At 44.2% G+C, this 18623-nt stretch overlaps 1 protein-coding gene across 8 annotated transcripts in view; it reads left to right on the top strand.

Annotated features, from left to right (window-relative positions):
- The window catches only part of Tmem232 (transmembrane protein 232), a 255084-nt gene that overhangs the window by 73490 nt on the left and 162971 nt on the right, over positions 1–18623 (top strand). For all 8 annotated transcript variants that reach the window (XR_015628864.1, XR_015628865.1, XR_015628866.1 and 5 more), the window contains 3 exon segments: positions 4001–4100; positions 5757–5911; positions 12429–12583. Coding sequence is in view for 5 of the 8 variants with exons in the window: in XM_087567424.1 (XP_087423550.1) it covers positions 4001–4100; positions 5757–5911; positions 12429–12583 (410 nt within the window). In the remaining 3 variants the exon portion in view is untranslated.

The following is an 18623-nucleotide window of genomic DNA, read 5'->3' as shown; positions in this document are numbered from 1 at the left end:
GGTCAAATGGAAATGCACAGCACAGCCTCACAAGTCCACTGTCCATGCTGCTGCAGCCACCCTGCTCCACGCCTCGGCTTGGTTTTCTGCAGAGGAAAAGATTCAGCCCCTCGTGCTGACTTTTTGTGTCTCACAGTGTATGGGCCATAGTCACCTCCATTTTGAACATCAGTGAAGAGCTAAAAAATGACCATTTCAGCAGGAAATGTTTTGAAAACCTAGACTGGCCTACTATAGTCCAGAAAGTCCAGTAGGCTCTCAGCCACAATTTTATCTTTTTGAGCTAATACGAACTAGCCAGTGGGAATAGCTTGGCCTGAGTCCCAAAGTGCCATCCTGGCTTTTGTAGAGTTTTCTTTATGAAGCGAAAAGTCTATTGGAAACCTTCCTTCTGCTCTCTCCATTTGACAGAAGATGTTGTCGAAAGGTACTATTCCTGTTGCAACGTGACGGGGAAGACTTTTGTGGTGGGTAAGAGAGAAAACATCTGGAGGCATCTGGAAGAGTCCAGAGCAGAGAGAGAGAGAGAGAGAGAGAGAGAGAGAGAGAGACAGAGACAGAGACAGAGACAGAGACAGAGACACAGATAGAGAGACAGAGAGAAGAGGAGGAGGAGGAGTACTGGACATGACCAGGGTTTTCTTTGAGAGAAAGGAGAACAGCAAAAATGGCTGGCAGGCAGAGAAACCTTGATGTTATGAAGAGGGTGGAGATCTGGAACACTCTGGGGCTAGCACAGTGGAGGAGCAGGAGGGAAGTAAGAAAGGCTTTGAGATGTGTAACAAAGATGTGAATAGGAACTGAAGAAATCTGGAGGCCAGCACCGGGTTTGACATTCATGCAACCGCAAGTACATGTCAACGGAGAGCCGTGGGTTGGCCCTTCTGCCCAACGCAAGGGAATGATGCCTGTTTTGGGTATGGGAGCCTATTCTACAAGTTCCTGAAAGAATGCCGGCCTTCATCTAACATCCAAAAGTCCTGTGCAGTCCAGCTTGAGGTGTCATTTCTGGACATACGCGCTTTTGGAGACACAACTACTGTAACGAATTTGGGAGTCCCATCAGAGTCAACTCACAGGAAACTTGGCTTCCCCTCTGGGAATTCTTGGTCTCACTAATGAGTGAGTCCAAGAGCAGACTCGAACAGAAGCTCAAGGACAACTTTATTGGAATTGAAAAGAAAAGCCCCAGGGCAGGCCAGCTGTCTGTCTCAGCAGCTTCCCAGAGGCCATGGAGGGGGGAGAGAGAGAGAGAGAGAGAGAGAGAGAGAGAGAGAGAGAGAGAGAGAGAGAGTGATAAGATCCAAGAGTGCTTCGTGGTGGCTTGTAGTGACTGTGCTGGGAGTGGGGGGTGGGGGTGGGATCCTGGAAATGGCTTACACTTCATCCCACTGGAAGGTTAATTACTCCTCCAGTCTCTCCAGCATGGCTTGAAGTGAACTTGCCTTCCTGAAGGGTAGTACCACCCTGGGCCATCCCAATGGCCTAAGGCAGAAGGGAAGAGGTAGCAGCATAGGTCACCACCACCAGGTAGATTGCGTTCTTCTGGAAAGACGGAGAGCCACTCTGCCCGTGACACTGTCAGAGCAGACTCCAGCTCCACTCCAACTTCTGACTCCTCGTTCACCGAAACTACTAAGGCCTGATTAAAACAGCAATATACAGCCCCCGAGCACAGCCCCAAGTCCAGATTTTGTGCATGGTCTTGGTCTTTCCTGTTGTCTGTTCTCTAAACAGAAGAATTTTAGCCATCGAAGTGTTTCTCAAAAACTGCAGAGAGTAAAATATAAGAAACACCAGTCCGGATTCGTGTAAGCTACAAAATAAAATAAATTGTGTACAGAGCTTCAGTATAAACACAGACATACAGAGCAAGATAATTCCTATGTAGCAGTGATCTCCCAGTTAGAGGCGTCGGGGACACAAGAGGAGAGGCAGAAAGAAAATGGAGGAAGGTGAAGAAAGGGAGGGAGGTGGGGAGAACGGGCAGTCAGAAGCAGAGACTCAGGTGGAAGGTCAGGCTGCAGAGAAAAGAGACACAGAGATGTCCAGAGATAAGCAAAAGGACAGTTTCCAGTAGAATGATACAAACAAAACACTCCTGAGCTGTCTTTTTGTTGCTTGTTTTTTTCTTTTCTGGGTGTAGTAGTAACTAAGGAAAACGTCTCCATCAGGTAACATTGACGAGGAAATAGGAAATTAGGGTATAAGACAGCATGACCATTTTTATTATTCCCCTCGATATGATCACCGCCCCTTTAAAAGGTCTTAAATGATGCTCCCGGGCTGCCTTTTTAGCCTGTACCTTTAATCCTGGGAGCCTGCGCGTGTTAGCGGGTCACCAGACCTGTTGCTGTGTGTTACACAGCCAGCGGATTTTTTAAAAACTGGATTTTTAAATTTATTTACATTTCAAATGTTATCCTGTTTCCTGGTTTCCCCTTTGCACACCCCCTATCCCATCCTCCCACCCCCTGCTTCTGTGACGGTGCTCCCCCACCTACCCACCCACTCCCACCTCTATTCCTCTACACTGGGGCATCAAGCCTTCACAGGACCAAGAGCCTCCCGTCCTCTTGATGCCAGATAAGGCCCCTTCAGCGCCTTCAGTCCTTTCTCTAACTCCTCTACCAGGGTCCCTGTGATCAGCTCAATGGTTGGCTTCGAGCATCTGTATGCTCTGTATTCGTCGGGCTCTGGCAGAGCCTCTCAGGAGACAGCTGTATCAGGCTCCTGTCAGCATGCACTTCTTGGCATCAGCAACAGTGTCTGGGTTTGGTGTCTGCCTGACAGCCGGTGGATTTTTACTTTCTTACTTCCTAACAGCACTTTCTCTGAGTGTCAACCGTGTACAAAGCCCATTGCTCACACACTGTGCACACTTTACTTTTATGTATAAAAGGCTAGTGTTTGTACAGTTTAGGAACATTTCTAAATACCAATTTCTGTTCATCAAACCACTGTCATTAACAAAGGCCCCGGGTATAAATAAGACCGTTGACTTGAGGGTTTACTTGAAAGTGAGTGGATTTGGGGAAAGACCACCCTAGCTTTCAGTTCCTGGAATAGAATTTATCGTCTTTCTGTAACAGTGAGGGGAGAAGCATTTGAGGCTTGGCCGTGCTCGATTACCACGTTCTATTTTAACACGTGCCTCAGTCAATACTTTGCGCCTTTGTTAAAAGTGTTTGATTTCTCTCACGCAAACTTAATGGCCATCGTTCCTGTCATTCTATGTGGCTCTTTGATTTAGTAACTCACACAGAATGCAGCCCATTTTTAAGAATTACAGTTTTCATGTTGTTATATGAGATCTTGTGTATTGTATGTTTCTGCAGATGTCCCACTTTTCTGTAGCTTATGTAAAACAGCCCAGTTTTAGCCGCAGATAAACTCCTTTGGTCAGAGAAGAGTTTGCTGTGTTCAGTGTTGCCATGTGATGAGGGACAGGCACCCCGTACAGCTTGTGATGAGAAGCTGCACATTTCCCGGTGCTCCCCAAGTCTGTTTTTCAAGCCATTTTGGTTAGAAGCCATGGGAGGAACTCCATAACACCGCGTGATCTACCCCTACATAATACACAGCCTCCCATACACCGAGGTAAAGGGAACTCCGAAATTCATCGTAGCATTTTCTTTCATCATGTGTCTTATTTTTGTTTAAAAACCCCATCAATTCACTCCATGAGTTATTTAAGGGCTCCCATCTACAATTCAGAAAAACAATGTTGCTTTAAAGGACACAGAACCAAAAGGCATCCAGAATGGCTCGTCTGAACGAGGGTAGAGATGACTTATTTAAGTCTTTCTTCTGGCTGAACCAGCATTTCAGTCTTGACATAACCGTTTTAAAGTTATTTCAAGAACACATAATATCAACCAAGTTTGAAATTGTTTTATCAGAAAGTAAGTGTAGTAATAAAAAGGTTTATCTTTCTCTATGGCTTTTAGGCATCTAGTGGTGCAATACACAAATGCCTTTCTCTCTTCTCTCCTGACAGATTGGCTATCTGATCTTCTTACGACTTTTTGTATTTTTCCTGCACGGTCACTTAGAAAATTTTAAACAACACTTGCTCAGGCTGCAGCCATATTTATACGGTAGAGTATCTTTTATTTTTATGCTTATAACTGTTTTATGCTCCATTTTAAAAACCTCAGACTGTCACCATAAAGAGTGTAAGCTGTTTAATGTCTCATGAGAAGTGAGGCCTCCAGTGAGGGCTGCTGGACCCGCAGTGTCTCTTCAGTGTTTGTTTCCCCTCAGAAACTTAGAACTTCCTGTGGTGAGGACATTTTAAAATCTTGTCTCCCTGCAGTCTGAATAAAACCTACATCCTTATGAACTGTACTCATCACCCATGCTATAGACAACCGGGATCTAACCTTGGCTGAAACTAAGAATTTGTCTGACCGTCACCCCCTTCTCCCCATTCCCTGCTATCCTTCTGTGAGCAACCATTTTTATTTTCCAACTACTTGTATATGGTGGTGACCCAGGCTCAACTTTCCCACCTGTAACAGTAGCTACCACAGCAAACAAACAATAAAGCAACGAAGTTCGTATTTTAAAGTAAGTCTATTGGCAGTGTAGACGCTGGACAGGAATAGGGAGAGAAGAGAATTCTGGAGGCCATCTCAGCGTGGACATATAGCAGGGTGCTTTCAGTCATCCTGATCGATCCTCAAAGGCAGACATGCTATCAGCACTTGGACACATTATAGTAGGCATTCGGTTACACACTGGAAAGAAGGACTTGTTGAGAAACAGCTATTGAAAACAGACATGGTTGCAATGGGGAGTGCCTTATGGCAACATAGTTTTAAAGCATTTAGAAGAGAAAAGACTGATTTTTAGGTCATTGGCTCTAGGTCACCTGTGTACAAAAGCGAGGAATCAGGAGGAAGTTGGTGTTCTTAGGTATCGACTGATACGTTCAAAATTTGGAAAAATGCGACAGTGTATTTGAGTGTCACAGAAGAAGTGAAGAGAAGGATTTACACAGCTAAGGAGACCCGAGGGTGTCATATCCCATATGAAATCCACTGAACCCGTTTAATGTCGCTCATATATAAATGTATTCAGGGTTTATCCCTTGAGACTGGATGAACAGGAGCTCGCTCCTGGGGAAAACAGAATAGCAATATTAATTAATGTGTACTATATGTACAGCAAATAATTATATATTATAATATATAATACACAGACTATGTTAAGTCATACCTATAGTTTAATTTAAAATTTTTAAGAATTTCATAGACCAGTGCTACATTTACATTATCTTCCCCCTCCACTTCTCCCCAATCCTCCTGACCTCTTTTCAAATTCATGACTCCTTTTTTAATTACATCCATGTGCCTGTGTAACTATGGACAGATCACACTGAATCCACTTGGCGCTGTCCACGTATGTATGTGTGTGTGTAGAGCGAGTCTCTCAGAGCTCTATCCTCAGATGCAGAGATCCCTTAATTAACGGCAGCGGAGAGCTGGAGAAGAGTGTACTTGACTGTCCATTCAACCATCACACAAAGCTGTCTCGAATTATAAAAACTCTCACAAGATTTACTTAAGGTGCAGTGTCCTTCCTCACCCCCAGAGGACACACCCACCATTATAAATTTTAGCTAGAGAGAGCAACGCACAACAGCGGGAGCTCAGAAACACTGAACTTAACGACACTTTAACAGCTAAAAGACTAACTGAGCGCAGTGCGAGGCACGAACAAAACGTCCCTCACGATCTTTCTCCCAACAGCGCTTTATTACTCGGAACCATCCTACTACAAGTATCCAAACATCCTCTCCAGTCTGCAGTTCATCCTGAAGACGGCGGAAATTATATGCAAGAGAGAGCTTCATTTTGAAGTGTTTGAGAGCTTACGTGAAGTGGAGGACCCATTTTCTGATACGGTAGGTAAACAAATATGGCGGGTACGCTAGGTTGCGTTTCCATGAGGTAAAATGGCTGTGACCCTACACTTATTCTCATCAGTTAAGCACGCCCTGGTGAAGCCAGGCTTAGATTGAGGGAGGTCGGGAGAGTGGGATGCTCAGGCACACCTCTTGGATCATAGAATGCTCAACAAGGCATGGGCTGTTCATGTGATTTGTTACTTCTTTGAGAGGCGCAAGGGCGTACCAACTCTTCCACATAGGCCATGCCTCAGCCACTTAAGAATACTAGCATGACTTAGATTCCTAAGAGAACATTTTAGCAGATCCTATTTCATCCAGGGGAAGGATGCCTGGCCATGAAACATATGTCACAGGGTCATGTTCTCCATTTTTCACGTTGAAATAACATTTAATCTGCCACTGAAGTCAGCTGAGAACTTCTCAGTGCTCCAACCGGCACCCAGCTTTAGACCCAGCACCAGGGAGGCAGAAGCAGGAGGATCTCTGTGAGCTCAAGGCCAGCTTCACCCAGAAAGTTTAGTGGCAGCCAGAGACACACAGTGAGATTCCACCCTCTTCAGTTCAAGTTGAGAGATTAAAATAATTCTAATACATAGTTAAATATTATACAAACAAGTCCAATGAACCATGCCATTGTGTATAAGACATGTTTTTCAAAGGACAAACTTCAGTGTCCTCGGTAATAATTTATTTCATTTACTCAAATATTTTCTGAATAACAATGCCAGTACTATAGAACAGGGTTTTTTCAATTAATTTTATAGTCTATAAACAGAAAATCTGTTCTTTTAATTTTTCAAAAAGGAGAACATCTTTTTTTTTGTGCATACAGTGCACATGCATGCATGTATTCACATTTGCACGTGTGTGGTCACGAGTGTTTGTGTAGATCACGAGGCCAGAGGGAGATGTTGGAACCCTCACCGACTGCTCTGGACCCTAGAGGCAGAGTCTTTCCTTGAACCTGGAGATGTTCCATTCTTCCTGGCTGGCCGAGCTAGGCAGCTTGCGCCAGAATCCCCTGTCTCCAACTCTAGAGAGCTGGCATGACAGGCGGGCTGTCTGAGCAGCCAGCTTTTCTGTGAGGGCTGTAGACTCACAACCCCCCCTTCCCCCCAGTGGTAAGCACTTCATCCACTGAGTCTTTTCACCAGCCTGGAAAATACTTAAAAAAATAATTAATTAATTTTTTTACTTATTCACTTTACATCCGCTCAAGGAAAATACTTCTAAGTTAAGTTCTAACAATTTGTGAAATCTAAAGATTTGTGAAAATTCCTCTTAAAATAGCTTTATCTATGTGTGACCTCACAATCTTCCCACACTCCCTCTCCTGCCTTTCAAACACTAACTATGAACTTAGCAAAAATACATTTTATCATGTACGTTTATAACTTTTAAACTTAGGTATTTGTCCCTCGGCTCATTAGCGATAGGCCGTCAGCATAAAAAGTGACACTTGCTAAGTAATTCGAATCATTTGTTTATAATTAATAACAAACGCAAGTTGTGCCATGCAAAAGGAGGTACTTGTTTCAAAATTAAAAATATGTTTTGATGATAAATCTACTTAAGGTAGGATGTGAAACTGCTAAAAGAACAGTGATCCCAGAGAGGAACGACCTGCAGGACAACCGAATGTGTGACCTAAAACATAGCCATAACGTTTAGGTGTTCGCTCTAACTTAAACAGGTCACAGTGATTTTCAGAGGAGGATGCGGCTACCTTGACGGAAATGAGTGACCCGTGTGTTGTATCTCCTAGTAGTGTCGCAACCTGCAATTTGCCTATGCAAATATAGCAACCTCAGCCCCACCACGTTCTGGCTCAGGTGGGGCCACACATTTCCAGGCTGGTTCTGTTGAAGAACAAACCTATTTCCACCCTTGGAAGCAATGGACACGCGCTGCTCGAAGGGGCAAAGCCCCACAGCTCACGGGACGGACCCGTCTGCCGAGAGCGACATGCGCAGTCCGAGTCTTCCCGTGCCTTTTCCACTCTGTAGAACAAAGGACCTCAATTCTATTTCAGCTCTATCCGCGCGATTCTCTGAGGGGACTATAACGCATTTGGGGCTGTCAGGTTTATTGCCTTTCTTTTCCTTCTCCAATTACTTCATAATATAACAACCATAAAGGATAGTGGAGCCACAGTGCTCCTAAATCACCGCTCGGCTAATCAGCACTGATTCATGGCATGATTGCAAGCCCTAAAGTTCCCCAGTTTCCACCCAATTTCTCCAGTGTGGCTTTTCGAAGCCAGCCTCTCCAGTTCAGCCGAGCCTCTGCCCATTCAATACCCATTTCATTCCCTACTTCGGGGAGTGAGAGAGGAAAAGAAGAGATAATAGAACGTAAAAGCTACACCAGTGGCCATTTCTTCTCCCGTCGTTATCGATGCTATATTGCAGTCCAGGATTTATCGATCTATCCATCATCCCTTATCGTCTGACTCTACTAAAAGGGCCACGCACAGCCTGCACTGGACATTGTAAAGTATCTTATGTTTAATGCTCACAGAAACGGAGTAAAAGCACTTGCAGAATTTGCTGTACAACCAGTGCTAGAATTACTTCAAAATCCTGTAGAATTTACATATCGTAAGATACACGATACAGATGTTTGGTTTCACCCCCAGGTAGGACACTTCCTTCCCTTGCCCCCAGACACAGTTTCTTCTCTTAATGTCCCTTTAAGTAATCCAGATCCATAATTCCCACCAACTTTGATAAAGTGGTACACTTTTATTAGCTTTGCAATTGCAGAGCCCCATTGCAGGACTGAATTTCCCACTCTGTCTGGCCAGCAGCACAGTTGACGTTTCTAAGCACAGTTGTCACTTGACGGTAACAACGGAGTTCTTTGGAGGATATGAAAGAACTCAGCTAAAATGGAGTGGCCCCCTTATTAAATATTACTATCTAACATATAAATAGTTCCCTGAAAAGCAGCAGATACACCAAATTTTGCATTCTGATGTGATCAGGAGTCTTTCCCTCTCACACCTCACACACTCTGTAAGCAAAAGGATGTGATCAAAATCTGGGACACTCTGCCAAGCGTCAGGGATGCTAACCGAGAAGAGCATCCTAACGAGATGGGTGGCCTTCAAACTTAGGAGCACTGTCCAGCGATTTGTGTTGCTATCTGGCTACCACGTTTGTATTAAGAGGTCTTTTCATGGCAATGCTACTGACCCCTAAAATGACTGAAAACAGGACAAAACTCGGAACGCTGCATCTGCAAGCCACAGCAGAGCCCACACCTCCAATCTCAACTCTGTTCAAAGAGTCTGATCAGTCCCTCGGAGGGAGTGTACTTACAGTCTCGAAAACAGCGTGTTATCAGGATTCCCAACAGCACTTGGGCAGGTGGGCGTCTCACAGAAGGGACTGTGCAAACTGCGGGATGATAGTCGGAGGCTGGACGGCATGGGAGGAAGATGGAGAAATCACAGGACATGGTGAAAGAAAAAGAAATAGAAAAAGAAAGAAAGAAAAGGCAGGCAGAGAGGGCTGGAAAAATGTTCTCCAAAGTCACTGAATTCGGTGCTTGGTGCTTATCAAATTATCATCCAGTAAAAGCCACTCTCAATTTTCCCCTCCTTTTTTTATGTTGGTGTGCATGCCTGTGTGTAGCCAAGTTTGAGCATCTAGGTGGGCGTGGATGCCAGAGACCGACACCTGGTATCTTCTTGTTGTCTCTGTCCTCCAACCCCCAGCACTCACAGCACCATTATGCCTAGTTTTGTCATCTGTGCTGAGGATCCAAACTCAGGTCCTCATCCCTGTGTAACAGACACCTCTCTGGCTGACCAGTCCCCCAACACCATCTCCTTTCCACGTCAGAGCTACCACAGGTTGACAATTGGCAAAGTGAAACAATAAGAGGAAGTATGGGGAAAAGTCAAGCATATATTAAGTTTTCATTAGATCGAACATGCACAGCCACTCTGCCAGAGAATCGCAATGCTTTAAAATGTCCCTTAACCTCTGTGCTCCTCTTTGCGGCATTCTCGTCTCCCAACCCCAGTAAGTTGATTTGGCATAAAGACAGGAGCTTCTGTGGCACATAATAACTGTCAGGGCTGCTCTCTCCTGCTCTGGGACCACAGGATTGAACCACGTGATTATCACCATTCCATCAATCCTTTCTTTTTGATAATGCCAAGGCCATTAAGCCAAAGGTCAGGAGGGGGAGCACGTGTTTGTCAGAGACAATGGGGTTCGTTCCTCTGAGGAGGGAGAAAGGAGAAGGGGGCGCCCACACTCCCAGGAGGAACTGTGAATGCTTCAGAGGGAGCATTCTGGGCTCTTTATTTATTATTATTATTATTATTATTATTATTATTATTATTATTATTATTTTCTTCAGCATTTGGACCTAGAGAGATCAAGGGGAGCCTGAGAAAACAGGAGTTCCCTTTAGATTCTCCTATTGAAAACTAAGGGTGATTCTATGACCAGATATTTTTGTGGGCAACACGGTTGCTTCCTTTTTGACTGTGTTTAAGAACAAGTCTCAGTAAACAGCTTTTAAAAACCACAGTCTCGGGACTAAGCCACCAACCCAAGAGCACACATGGGGGGACCCATGGCTCTAGCTACAGATATGGAGGGTGGCCTTATCTGGCATCAATGGGAGGGGAGGCCCTTGGTCCTGTGGAGGCTTGTTACCCCATCATAAGGGGATGCTAGAGCATCGAGGCGGGAATAGGGTGTGTCGGGAAGCACCCTCATAGAGGCAAAGGGAAGGGGGGAGAGGTGGGGGGGGCGTGTGGAGGGGACACCAGGAAGGGGACAACATTTGAAATGTGAACATATAAAATGACCAATAAAAAACAAGGAAAAACCCATAGTCTTGGAGTAGTATCCAGGACATGTAGTTTGTGTTTGTGCCTAACAAGTCACAATGACCCGACTGTGTCAGACCAGGCTGTAATACATGGTGTCAAATCAGTTCTCAACAGCAGAGGCCACCTTTTCTCATTCTCCACCATGTGTAAAAACGACATCATAACAGATTAAGAGAAAGCGTAGGTCTTGTGCGGAACCCTCACCTGGACCGTTTTATATGGCTTGCTAGTTTGAGGCAGTGTCTTTCTAAATTCCCTGAACATAGATTCAGTTTGACGTCCTTCTGTTTCAGGTGTTCTCTTACTGGGTATCGGGACTGCGGCCGTCCGTCACACGGCTCACCTCCTAACGTTTCACCATGTGTCATGTCGGATATTTATTTACTTAACTTAGTCGTCTCTGTAGCCATATAGTGTCTATGATCTAGAAAAGAATTGCTTTAAACTCATTGGTCAGGCTGTCTCAAAAATTTAAAACGGATCTATATCCCTGCTTATGGGAACCAAGCAGGTTCCCATAAGCCTGAAGCCTGAAGACCACCAGACACACAGGCTGAGATGTAGCCGAGGGCTCCCGAGACAATTTCATGTAATGTCTCTTACTCTTTGACTAGTTTCCACTGAGTTAATCTGAGCATTTACCGGAGTCAGCACGGCTCAGTCCAATGTCTTACGTTATCTCAGACGATAAATTCCCTGTGGAATACTGTAACGCCCCAAACATGGCTCTGTTTATATAGTTCCTTTCCTGGATTACTGCTTCCAGGGCCAGCGGGCTCCCGCAGACCTTGACTCTAGCAATTCTCTCCAGCATCTAACTATTCCTGACATGAAAAAAAAAAAAATCAGTACACAAAGAATACAACTAAAATGGCTTGCTAGAAAACTTGAGTGGTTTTAATTTGAAAATTTGTATGAACCTCCAGCTTTTTAAGAGGACTCAACATGAAGACTATCTTTAGATCTTAGCTCTGATATTTTATATAATAACCGAGGGAAATGAAATCCTTTAGATGTGAAGTGTTGTTTGCCAGTACAGAATGTGACCGGCCCTTGGACCTTTGGGGCGGGGCGAGGGCGGGGCGAGGCGGGGCGAGGGCGGGGAAGAGTGCTATGATGTCATGGAGTGTCAATCACCGCAGCAGACCAATTATTTAACGAAGCTGTCAGGGAACACTTGGAGAACACAAACGGAAAAACTTCTTAGTATCTAAATTTGTAGTTTTCAAAGAACAAACTCTAACAGGCATTGGTCATGCTCTATGAGGCATTTGTTTGGTTGTTAATGCAGAGAAATCCACGTTTCAGAGTCCAGTCTGTTAAAACTTTCCCTGTTGCCCCTTGATGATCAGGTGTTGTATAGAAGGGAGCCACACGGAGTCCAAGGACAGTCACCCAACAGTGGTCCTCCAGACATTCTGGGGACTTTTGTCTTATTGTAGACTGATTCACTGAACACAGGGATTTGTGTAAAGATTTTGAGTGAAAATTAGGCTCACATCAACTATCCACACCTAAAAGTACTTGGCGACTCTACTTAGTAACACATAAAATGCAAGCGAATATTCATTTCGGTTGGTATACCTAAAATGTATTTTCAATTCTGTGCAAGTCAAAGAACTCTTTGGCAGATCAACGTCCATGTTGTAATTTCAGAATCATGTGCAGCTGAACAAGAGAGGCTATGAAGTCAACCACCTGCTCTGGCACAGTGTGGCTGCGTGGTCCTGCGTTCAGGACAATCGTCCTCAGCTGAATGCGGTGCTAGACCACATCCTCTTCCACAAAGCGCAGCTTCAGACCAAATGCTGGTAAGGGCGATTCCGTAAATCCCGGGTGACTCTGGGAGACCTTAGCTCGGAAATGTTAATCACGGCTCAGCTGCCGACGAATACACTTTATAGTCTCAGCTCCAAAGACAAAAGCCACACGCATATTTTATATCGGCCATACCAATGAATTGTTGCTGTCTCTGTTGTCCTGTTCTGCTGGCTGCTCTGGGTAGTTTGTCTCTATTAAATGAAATGTGCTACAGAGAAGAAATTCATTCCTGTGTTTAAAACATTTCTTACTTCTCATGTTGCTGGATCTCCGCTATGAGATCATCTATCACATATCTGAAAGGGAATGTGCGGATGCTATTTCTTTGTGCTTTTCAAAGAACATACAAGACCATTTAATCTCAGTAAGGGTTAGCTTCTCCTGGTCCACGTGTTAATTTAAGAAGGAGCATAGATGTCCTACAAAAGCAGGCTGGGTACAGTGGAAGGAAGACCTTAGCTTCTATAGATTGACCAGGAATAATTACATTTGTAGGAGTCAGTGGATTGTTTAGTGTATGTATGTATATGTGTGTGTATGTGTGTGTATGTCAGGAATAATTATATTTGTAGGGGTCAGTGGATTGTTTAGTGTATGTGTGTGTGTGTATGTATGTATGTGTATGTGTATGTGTGTATATGTCAGGAATAATTATATTTGTAGGGGTCAGTGGATTGTTTAGTGTTTGTGTGTGTGTATGCATGTATATGTGTAGGTGTGTGTATGTGTGTATGTGTATGTATGTGTGAACTCAAGTTAATTGACATACCTACCACTTCTCATACTTACTTGTTCTTGGTGAGAATGTTGAAACCTATTGTTTTTACATTTTGAACAAACAATGTGTTGATGATGGTTACCATGCTATGTGGATTGCTAGAACTCTGTCCCACTGTTTCAACGGTTCTTCCTTCTGTACAGCGACGGTCCTCCTTCCAGGCCTCAGATTAACTTCGCATTAGATTTCTAAGAGTTTGGATTTCACATGGGAGACCATGAAATATTTACCTTCCTTTACTAGCCTATGCATTTAGCACAGTATTCCCCAAGTTCACCCAGGTGTCACTGACGAATGAATAGTATCCCATGTAACATGTAGTCCACCGTCTGTCAATGAGCAGGGCAAACCTGACACACTCAGCATTCTGATTTCCATTCATTTGGATGCTTAGTCAGAAGAGAGGTCGCTGGGTCACAGGGCATCCTATTTAGAATTCTTTTGAGGTGTTTTTAAACCCCCATCTTAGATTCGGTTACATTCCAACATACCGAGGGTTCTCTTTGTTCATTCCCTCACAATTACCTTCTATTTCATTGCACATACCCATGGTTAAGAGGTGTGAGGTGAGAGTTCACACCCACAGTAACAGATGTGAGGTGAGAGTTCATTCCTATGGTAACAGGTGTGAGGTGAGAGAGGTCACACCCACGGCAATAGGTGTGAGGTGAGAGTTCACATCCTTGGTACCAGGTATGAGGTAAGAGAATTCACACCCATGGTAACAGGTGTGAAGTGGCAGTTCCTACCCATGGTGGTAAGTGCAAGGTGGGAGTTCTCTGGGGCTTCAATCTTTATTACGTTCATTATTGGTGAGGTGGAGCCTCGTTCACGTAACTGTGAGCTGTCTGTGTGGTGTCCTCTAAGAACTGTTGAGTCAGGGCCTTTGTCTTTAAGCTGGGTTGTTTGTTTGCTCATGAATAACCTGAGATCCTTAGATATTAATTCATCGGATGCATGCTTTTTTCCCCACATATGAATTCTCTCTCCTTCTCTTTCCTCCTTCTCCCCATTCCCTTTTCTCCTCCTGTCCTTCTTCCTTTCTTCCATCTCTCTTTGACAGAGCCCCATGTAGCCCAGTTTAGATTTTAACTTATTGTGCGATCTACACTGGCCTTGAACTCATCATGGCGGTTCCTCCTGCCTCAGACTTACGTTAACCATTTAGCCATTTTTAAATGTTGTATCAACACATATTTAATTAATTTGCTGACCATTTATGTTTAAGGCTGTCAACAGGCCTCTAAAAACCAGGTACTTCATAGATTTTGGGGTTACAGACAATACAAACTGTTGTTATTTTAAAAAGGAAACTTATCACTTTAGTATGTTTGCCAGAGCCTGGGACAGGGTTCCAAGTATCCCAGTAGTAGAGGACGTTTTCCCAGGAGGACATCACTGCACTGTCAACTGGTAACTGCCTGGGTCATCTGAAGCTTTCCTTCTTTTATCTGGGAGGGTGTGAGAATCATCTAGTAAGGTGGGACAAGTAACCCCGAGTGATAATAGAGAGGGCACGACAGCCGTCTGAATAATGCCAAATCATTTTGATACTGTTTATTGTGTTTCTCTTTTTATTTTAAGAAAGTAACCTTTCATTAGAAAAATAAAAAACATGATTCTAGTCAACAAACCACAACTGATGTTCAGAGACCAACTATAGCTACTTAGGGTGTGGCCTAGCTTGTCACTAAGGCTGAGGACCCGAGTTCAATCCCTGGAATGTGCATGATAGAAGATGAGAATCAACTCCTGAAAACTGCCCTCTCACCTGCACACACGTTCCTGGGCACGTGCCTGTACACATGGGTGTACACACACGTGTGAACACACACAACACTACATAAATGTAAGGCCATCTTTAAAAGTGTCTTAGTGTTCTATTGCTATGAAGAGACACCATGACCATGACAACTCTTATGAAGGAAAACATTTAATTGGGGCTGGTTTACAGTTTCAGAGGTTCTGTCCAGCATCATCATGGTGGGAAGCATGGCGACATGCACGTGATGCTGGACGATCTGAGACTTCCGAATCGGGACCTATAAGCAGCAGGAAGAGAATCAGCTTGAGTTTCTGACACCCCAAAGCCCACCCTGTACTTCCTCCAGCAAGGCCACTCCTATTCCAGGAAGGCCACACCTCCTAATGGTGTCACTTCCTGTGAGCCAAGCATTCCAACACCTGAGTGTACAGGGGCCATTCCTGCTCAAACCACCACAAAGAAATTGAGTAAAGGTTTAAGCTTGCACTAAATCTGTTCAGGATAGCCTCACATTAAATATAAAAGTAACTTTTCTTATTACGGTACTTAGGTGACTTAGACAGCAGCATGTACAGATAGCAAGACGCCACAACTCCAGATAAAACAGAGCATCGATCGAATTGTTGGAACTACACAGAAATGCCTTCTTGCCTTCTAGGGATCCTTCTCTGTCACTCTCATGGTGTACTCTGTGACACCCAAGGGTAACGCAGAAACCGGGAAAGCAAACAATATATCCAGAATAAAAAGAGACACTGAAAGGGCTGTTGAGAGGTGGGCTGTCAAGATTTTCTTAACTGACACTTGAGGAGAGAGACCTTTTCTCAGCCTTCTTATGTTGACACCGGTGAGGGTTAAGAGGAGTAACCAGAGAGATGTTGGCACCTGTGGGTATCAGAGACAACATAATGATGGAGGATGCTGAGATATTTAGTGCAATGAAAGACAACTTAATTAGGATACTCAATGACTCATCTGGTCATTCTGATTGGTTGGTCTGTAGCTGACCCATACATCTCCCTATTATATAACCCCATTTCCTATAACCCCGTTTTTAGACTACCTATAACACAAAAGGAAAGGAAAACCATCAGTTTTTAAGTCTGAAAATGGACACACACACACACACACGCACACATGCACACACATGTGCGCACACACACAATCTATCATAGAATTAAAGCATCCTTGCTGGGACCATGATGTCCCAAGAGGAAAGAGTGTCCCCAAGCCAACACAATATAAAACACAAGGGAGAATCAGAGGAGTGGAGAATGCAGCCGTCCCCCTCCCCCAGCTGCCACACTGTGGCCTTTGTCCACCCAGAGAAGGAGATGGGAAGCCTGCTAGAAGGCAGACTAAATTTCCTATGCTGTTGTATGCTCTCAGTGTTCTGCCCTGCAGGGTGGCCTTTCCCAAAGTGCCCCATTTGCTTCTGAGAGATAGCTCAAGCCAGCTCCAGAGGCTTTCAAGTCCAACATGAAAAAATTATATTTCTAATTGAATTGTTGGCCTACAAAGATGGCAGAGAAACATAACATTGCAGAGGACCGTCATCACATAAAACCTCCCAAAGCAAACTAACCATTCATGTGCCCACGTGTCCCGTTTATATGCCCATGTATGCATTAAAAAAAGCCTGATAGTTTAAAACTGGACCAACTTGGCAAATGCCTGTCAGACTTTAGAGTAATTGTGTTTCCTCAAAATAAACCAAGAATCAGGTGCTTTGGGGACAATAGACTCTTCACTCCCCTGCCATCCTTTGTCTGTCTGAACTCCTCAGCCCTGATAACTCTAGCGTCCATGGGCACGTCTCACTGGAAGCTTTTAAACAAAAGGTGTGGTGCTGTTTTCATTCTTCACAAGCTGAGGTGACTTCATGTGAATCCAGGTTTCTACTTTGTTGATTTTTCTTGGTTCATATTCCTCATAGATCTATAGATCCTCCTCACTGTTGGTAAGCATTTAATCTGCTGGTGGGAGACATACATTTATGTAACACTGCATCATCATGCAGTGTTCAACCTAAGTCAGGAGACCTCCATTTTGGACCGCTTACTCCCTGTGCCATTTTCAATGAGTCACTAAATACCAATGAACCAGCTTGCTGACCATCCAGAGAGAAAAGAGTTGTTATTTCTCCCTTCCGTTTCCTCCCTCCAAACCCTCCCACGTAACCCTCTGCTCTCTTTCAAATCATGAACTCAGTTGTTACACACACACACACACACACACACACACACACACACCATATAATAGACTATATAAACACATCCTGCTCAAACTGAATAGTGTTAGTTGTATGTATATGCATTCTGGACTTCTTAAAAGGTTTCTGAGAGGTTTAAGTAAGACAATTCTCCCTTACTTTATGTTCTTCTAACTCAGATTTGAACTGACTTTCCTCAGCTAGTTTCTGTTTGGTTGCGATTTGTACTAAAGGGCATTTCCTGACAAGTTAATCAAATTAGTTCATCCTCCTCTTCTCTTCCTCTCCTCCTAGCCCCGCTTCTTCCCTCCTCTCTGCTCACTATATAGCCTCGGCTAACCCCGAGTTTACTATGTAGACTAAGATGGCTTCGAACTCATAGAAATCTGCCTGCCTCTATTCCTACCCCACCTTTCCTTTCTAACCTAGTGTCTAAACGGGCTGCAAACACATCGGTTGCAGCTCCCACGTGCTGCCCCGCCCTCTGTTCCCGGTCCACAGCCTCCTTGCGAAGTCCTAGCATCGTTTGCAGTTGTCTTTCCCTAGCCGGCCTCTTGGACATAAATCTCTCCCTCAGTAATGTGTCCCGCGCTGCCAGGATCACAACATAAATGCGATTGCATCCCTTTCTAGCTTGACAGTATTTACTAAGGAATGGCTTTCCACTACACCGGAGCTGCAGCCCAGCCAATGTTGCACAACTTACCGTGATATCAGAAAACCAGTAAGAGCAGAAATGGAAGATCCCGTTGGCTGGATTCACTGCTGTTAGCCACACAGTCAGCCTAAAGCAGCCCAGGGGACGGGCGGAGAGGAGGAATCAGTGGCCGTGTGCGCCTGATAAATGGTAGCCATTGCCTCCTGACAATGCCTTCAGTCTCCTTCAAAAACGAAGGACCTTCTGTAATCCAGTGAAGGAAACCCTTTCAGCAGACAGGATCAAGATCAGAATTTTCACATAGTCATCTCTTTGAAATGTAAAAAACAAAACAAAACAAAACAATATCTAAGCAGCAGGAGAGAAAAACATTCTGTAGACTAGGGGTCAAATCAGTGATAAAGATGATGCTAATAATTTATACCGACCCTATTCTACTTGGTCTGTTTCTTTATGGCATTAAACTAGTTATTTAAAAGTTGCTACTTTCTACTTAAAAATATCTTTTACTAAGGAATCTACTTAAAGGATATATTTGCATTTCATTATGCACCCTTCTGTGGAACCCTCCTGTCTCTGCCTCCCATCTTGTTGGGATGGGAGACTGGGGGGTGGGG

This window comes from Rattus norvegicus, chromosome 9, assembly GCF_021556685.1.
Source record: "Rattus norvegicus strain SHRSP/BbbUtx chromosome 9, alternate assembly SHRSP_T2T, whole genome shotgun sequence".
NCBI lineage: Eukaryota > Metazoa > Chordata > Mammalia > Rodentia > Muridae > Rattus > Rattus norvegicus.
The sequence above is the reverse complement of the archived record's forward strand: the minus strand, read 5'-3'. Positions and strand labels throughout refer to the sequence as shown.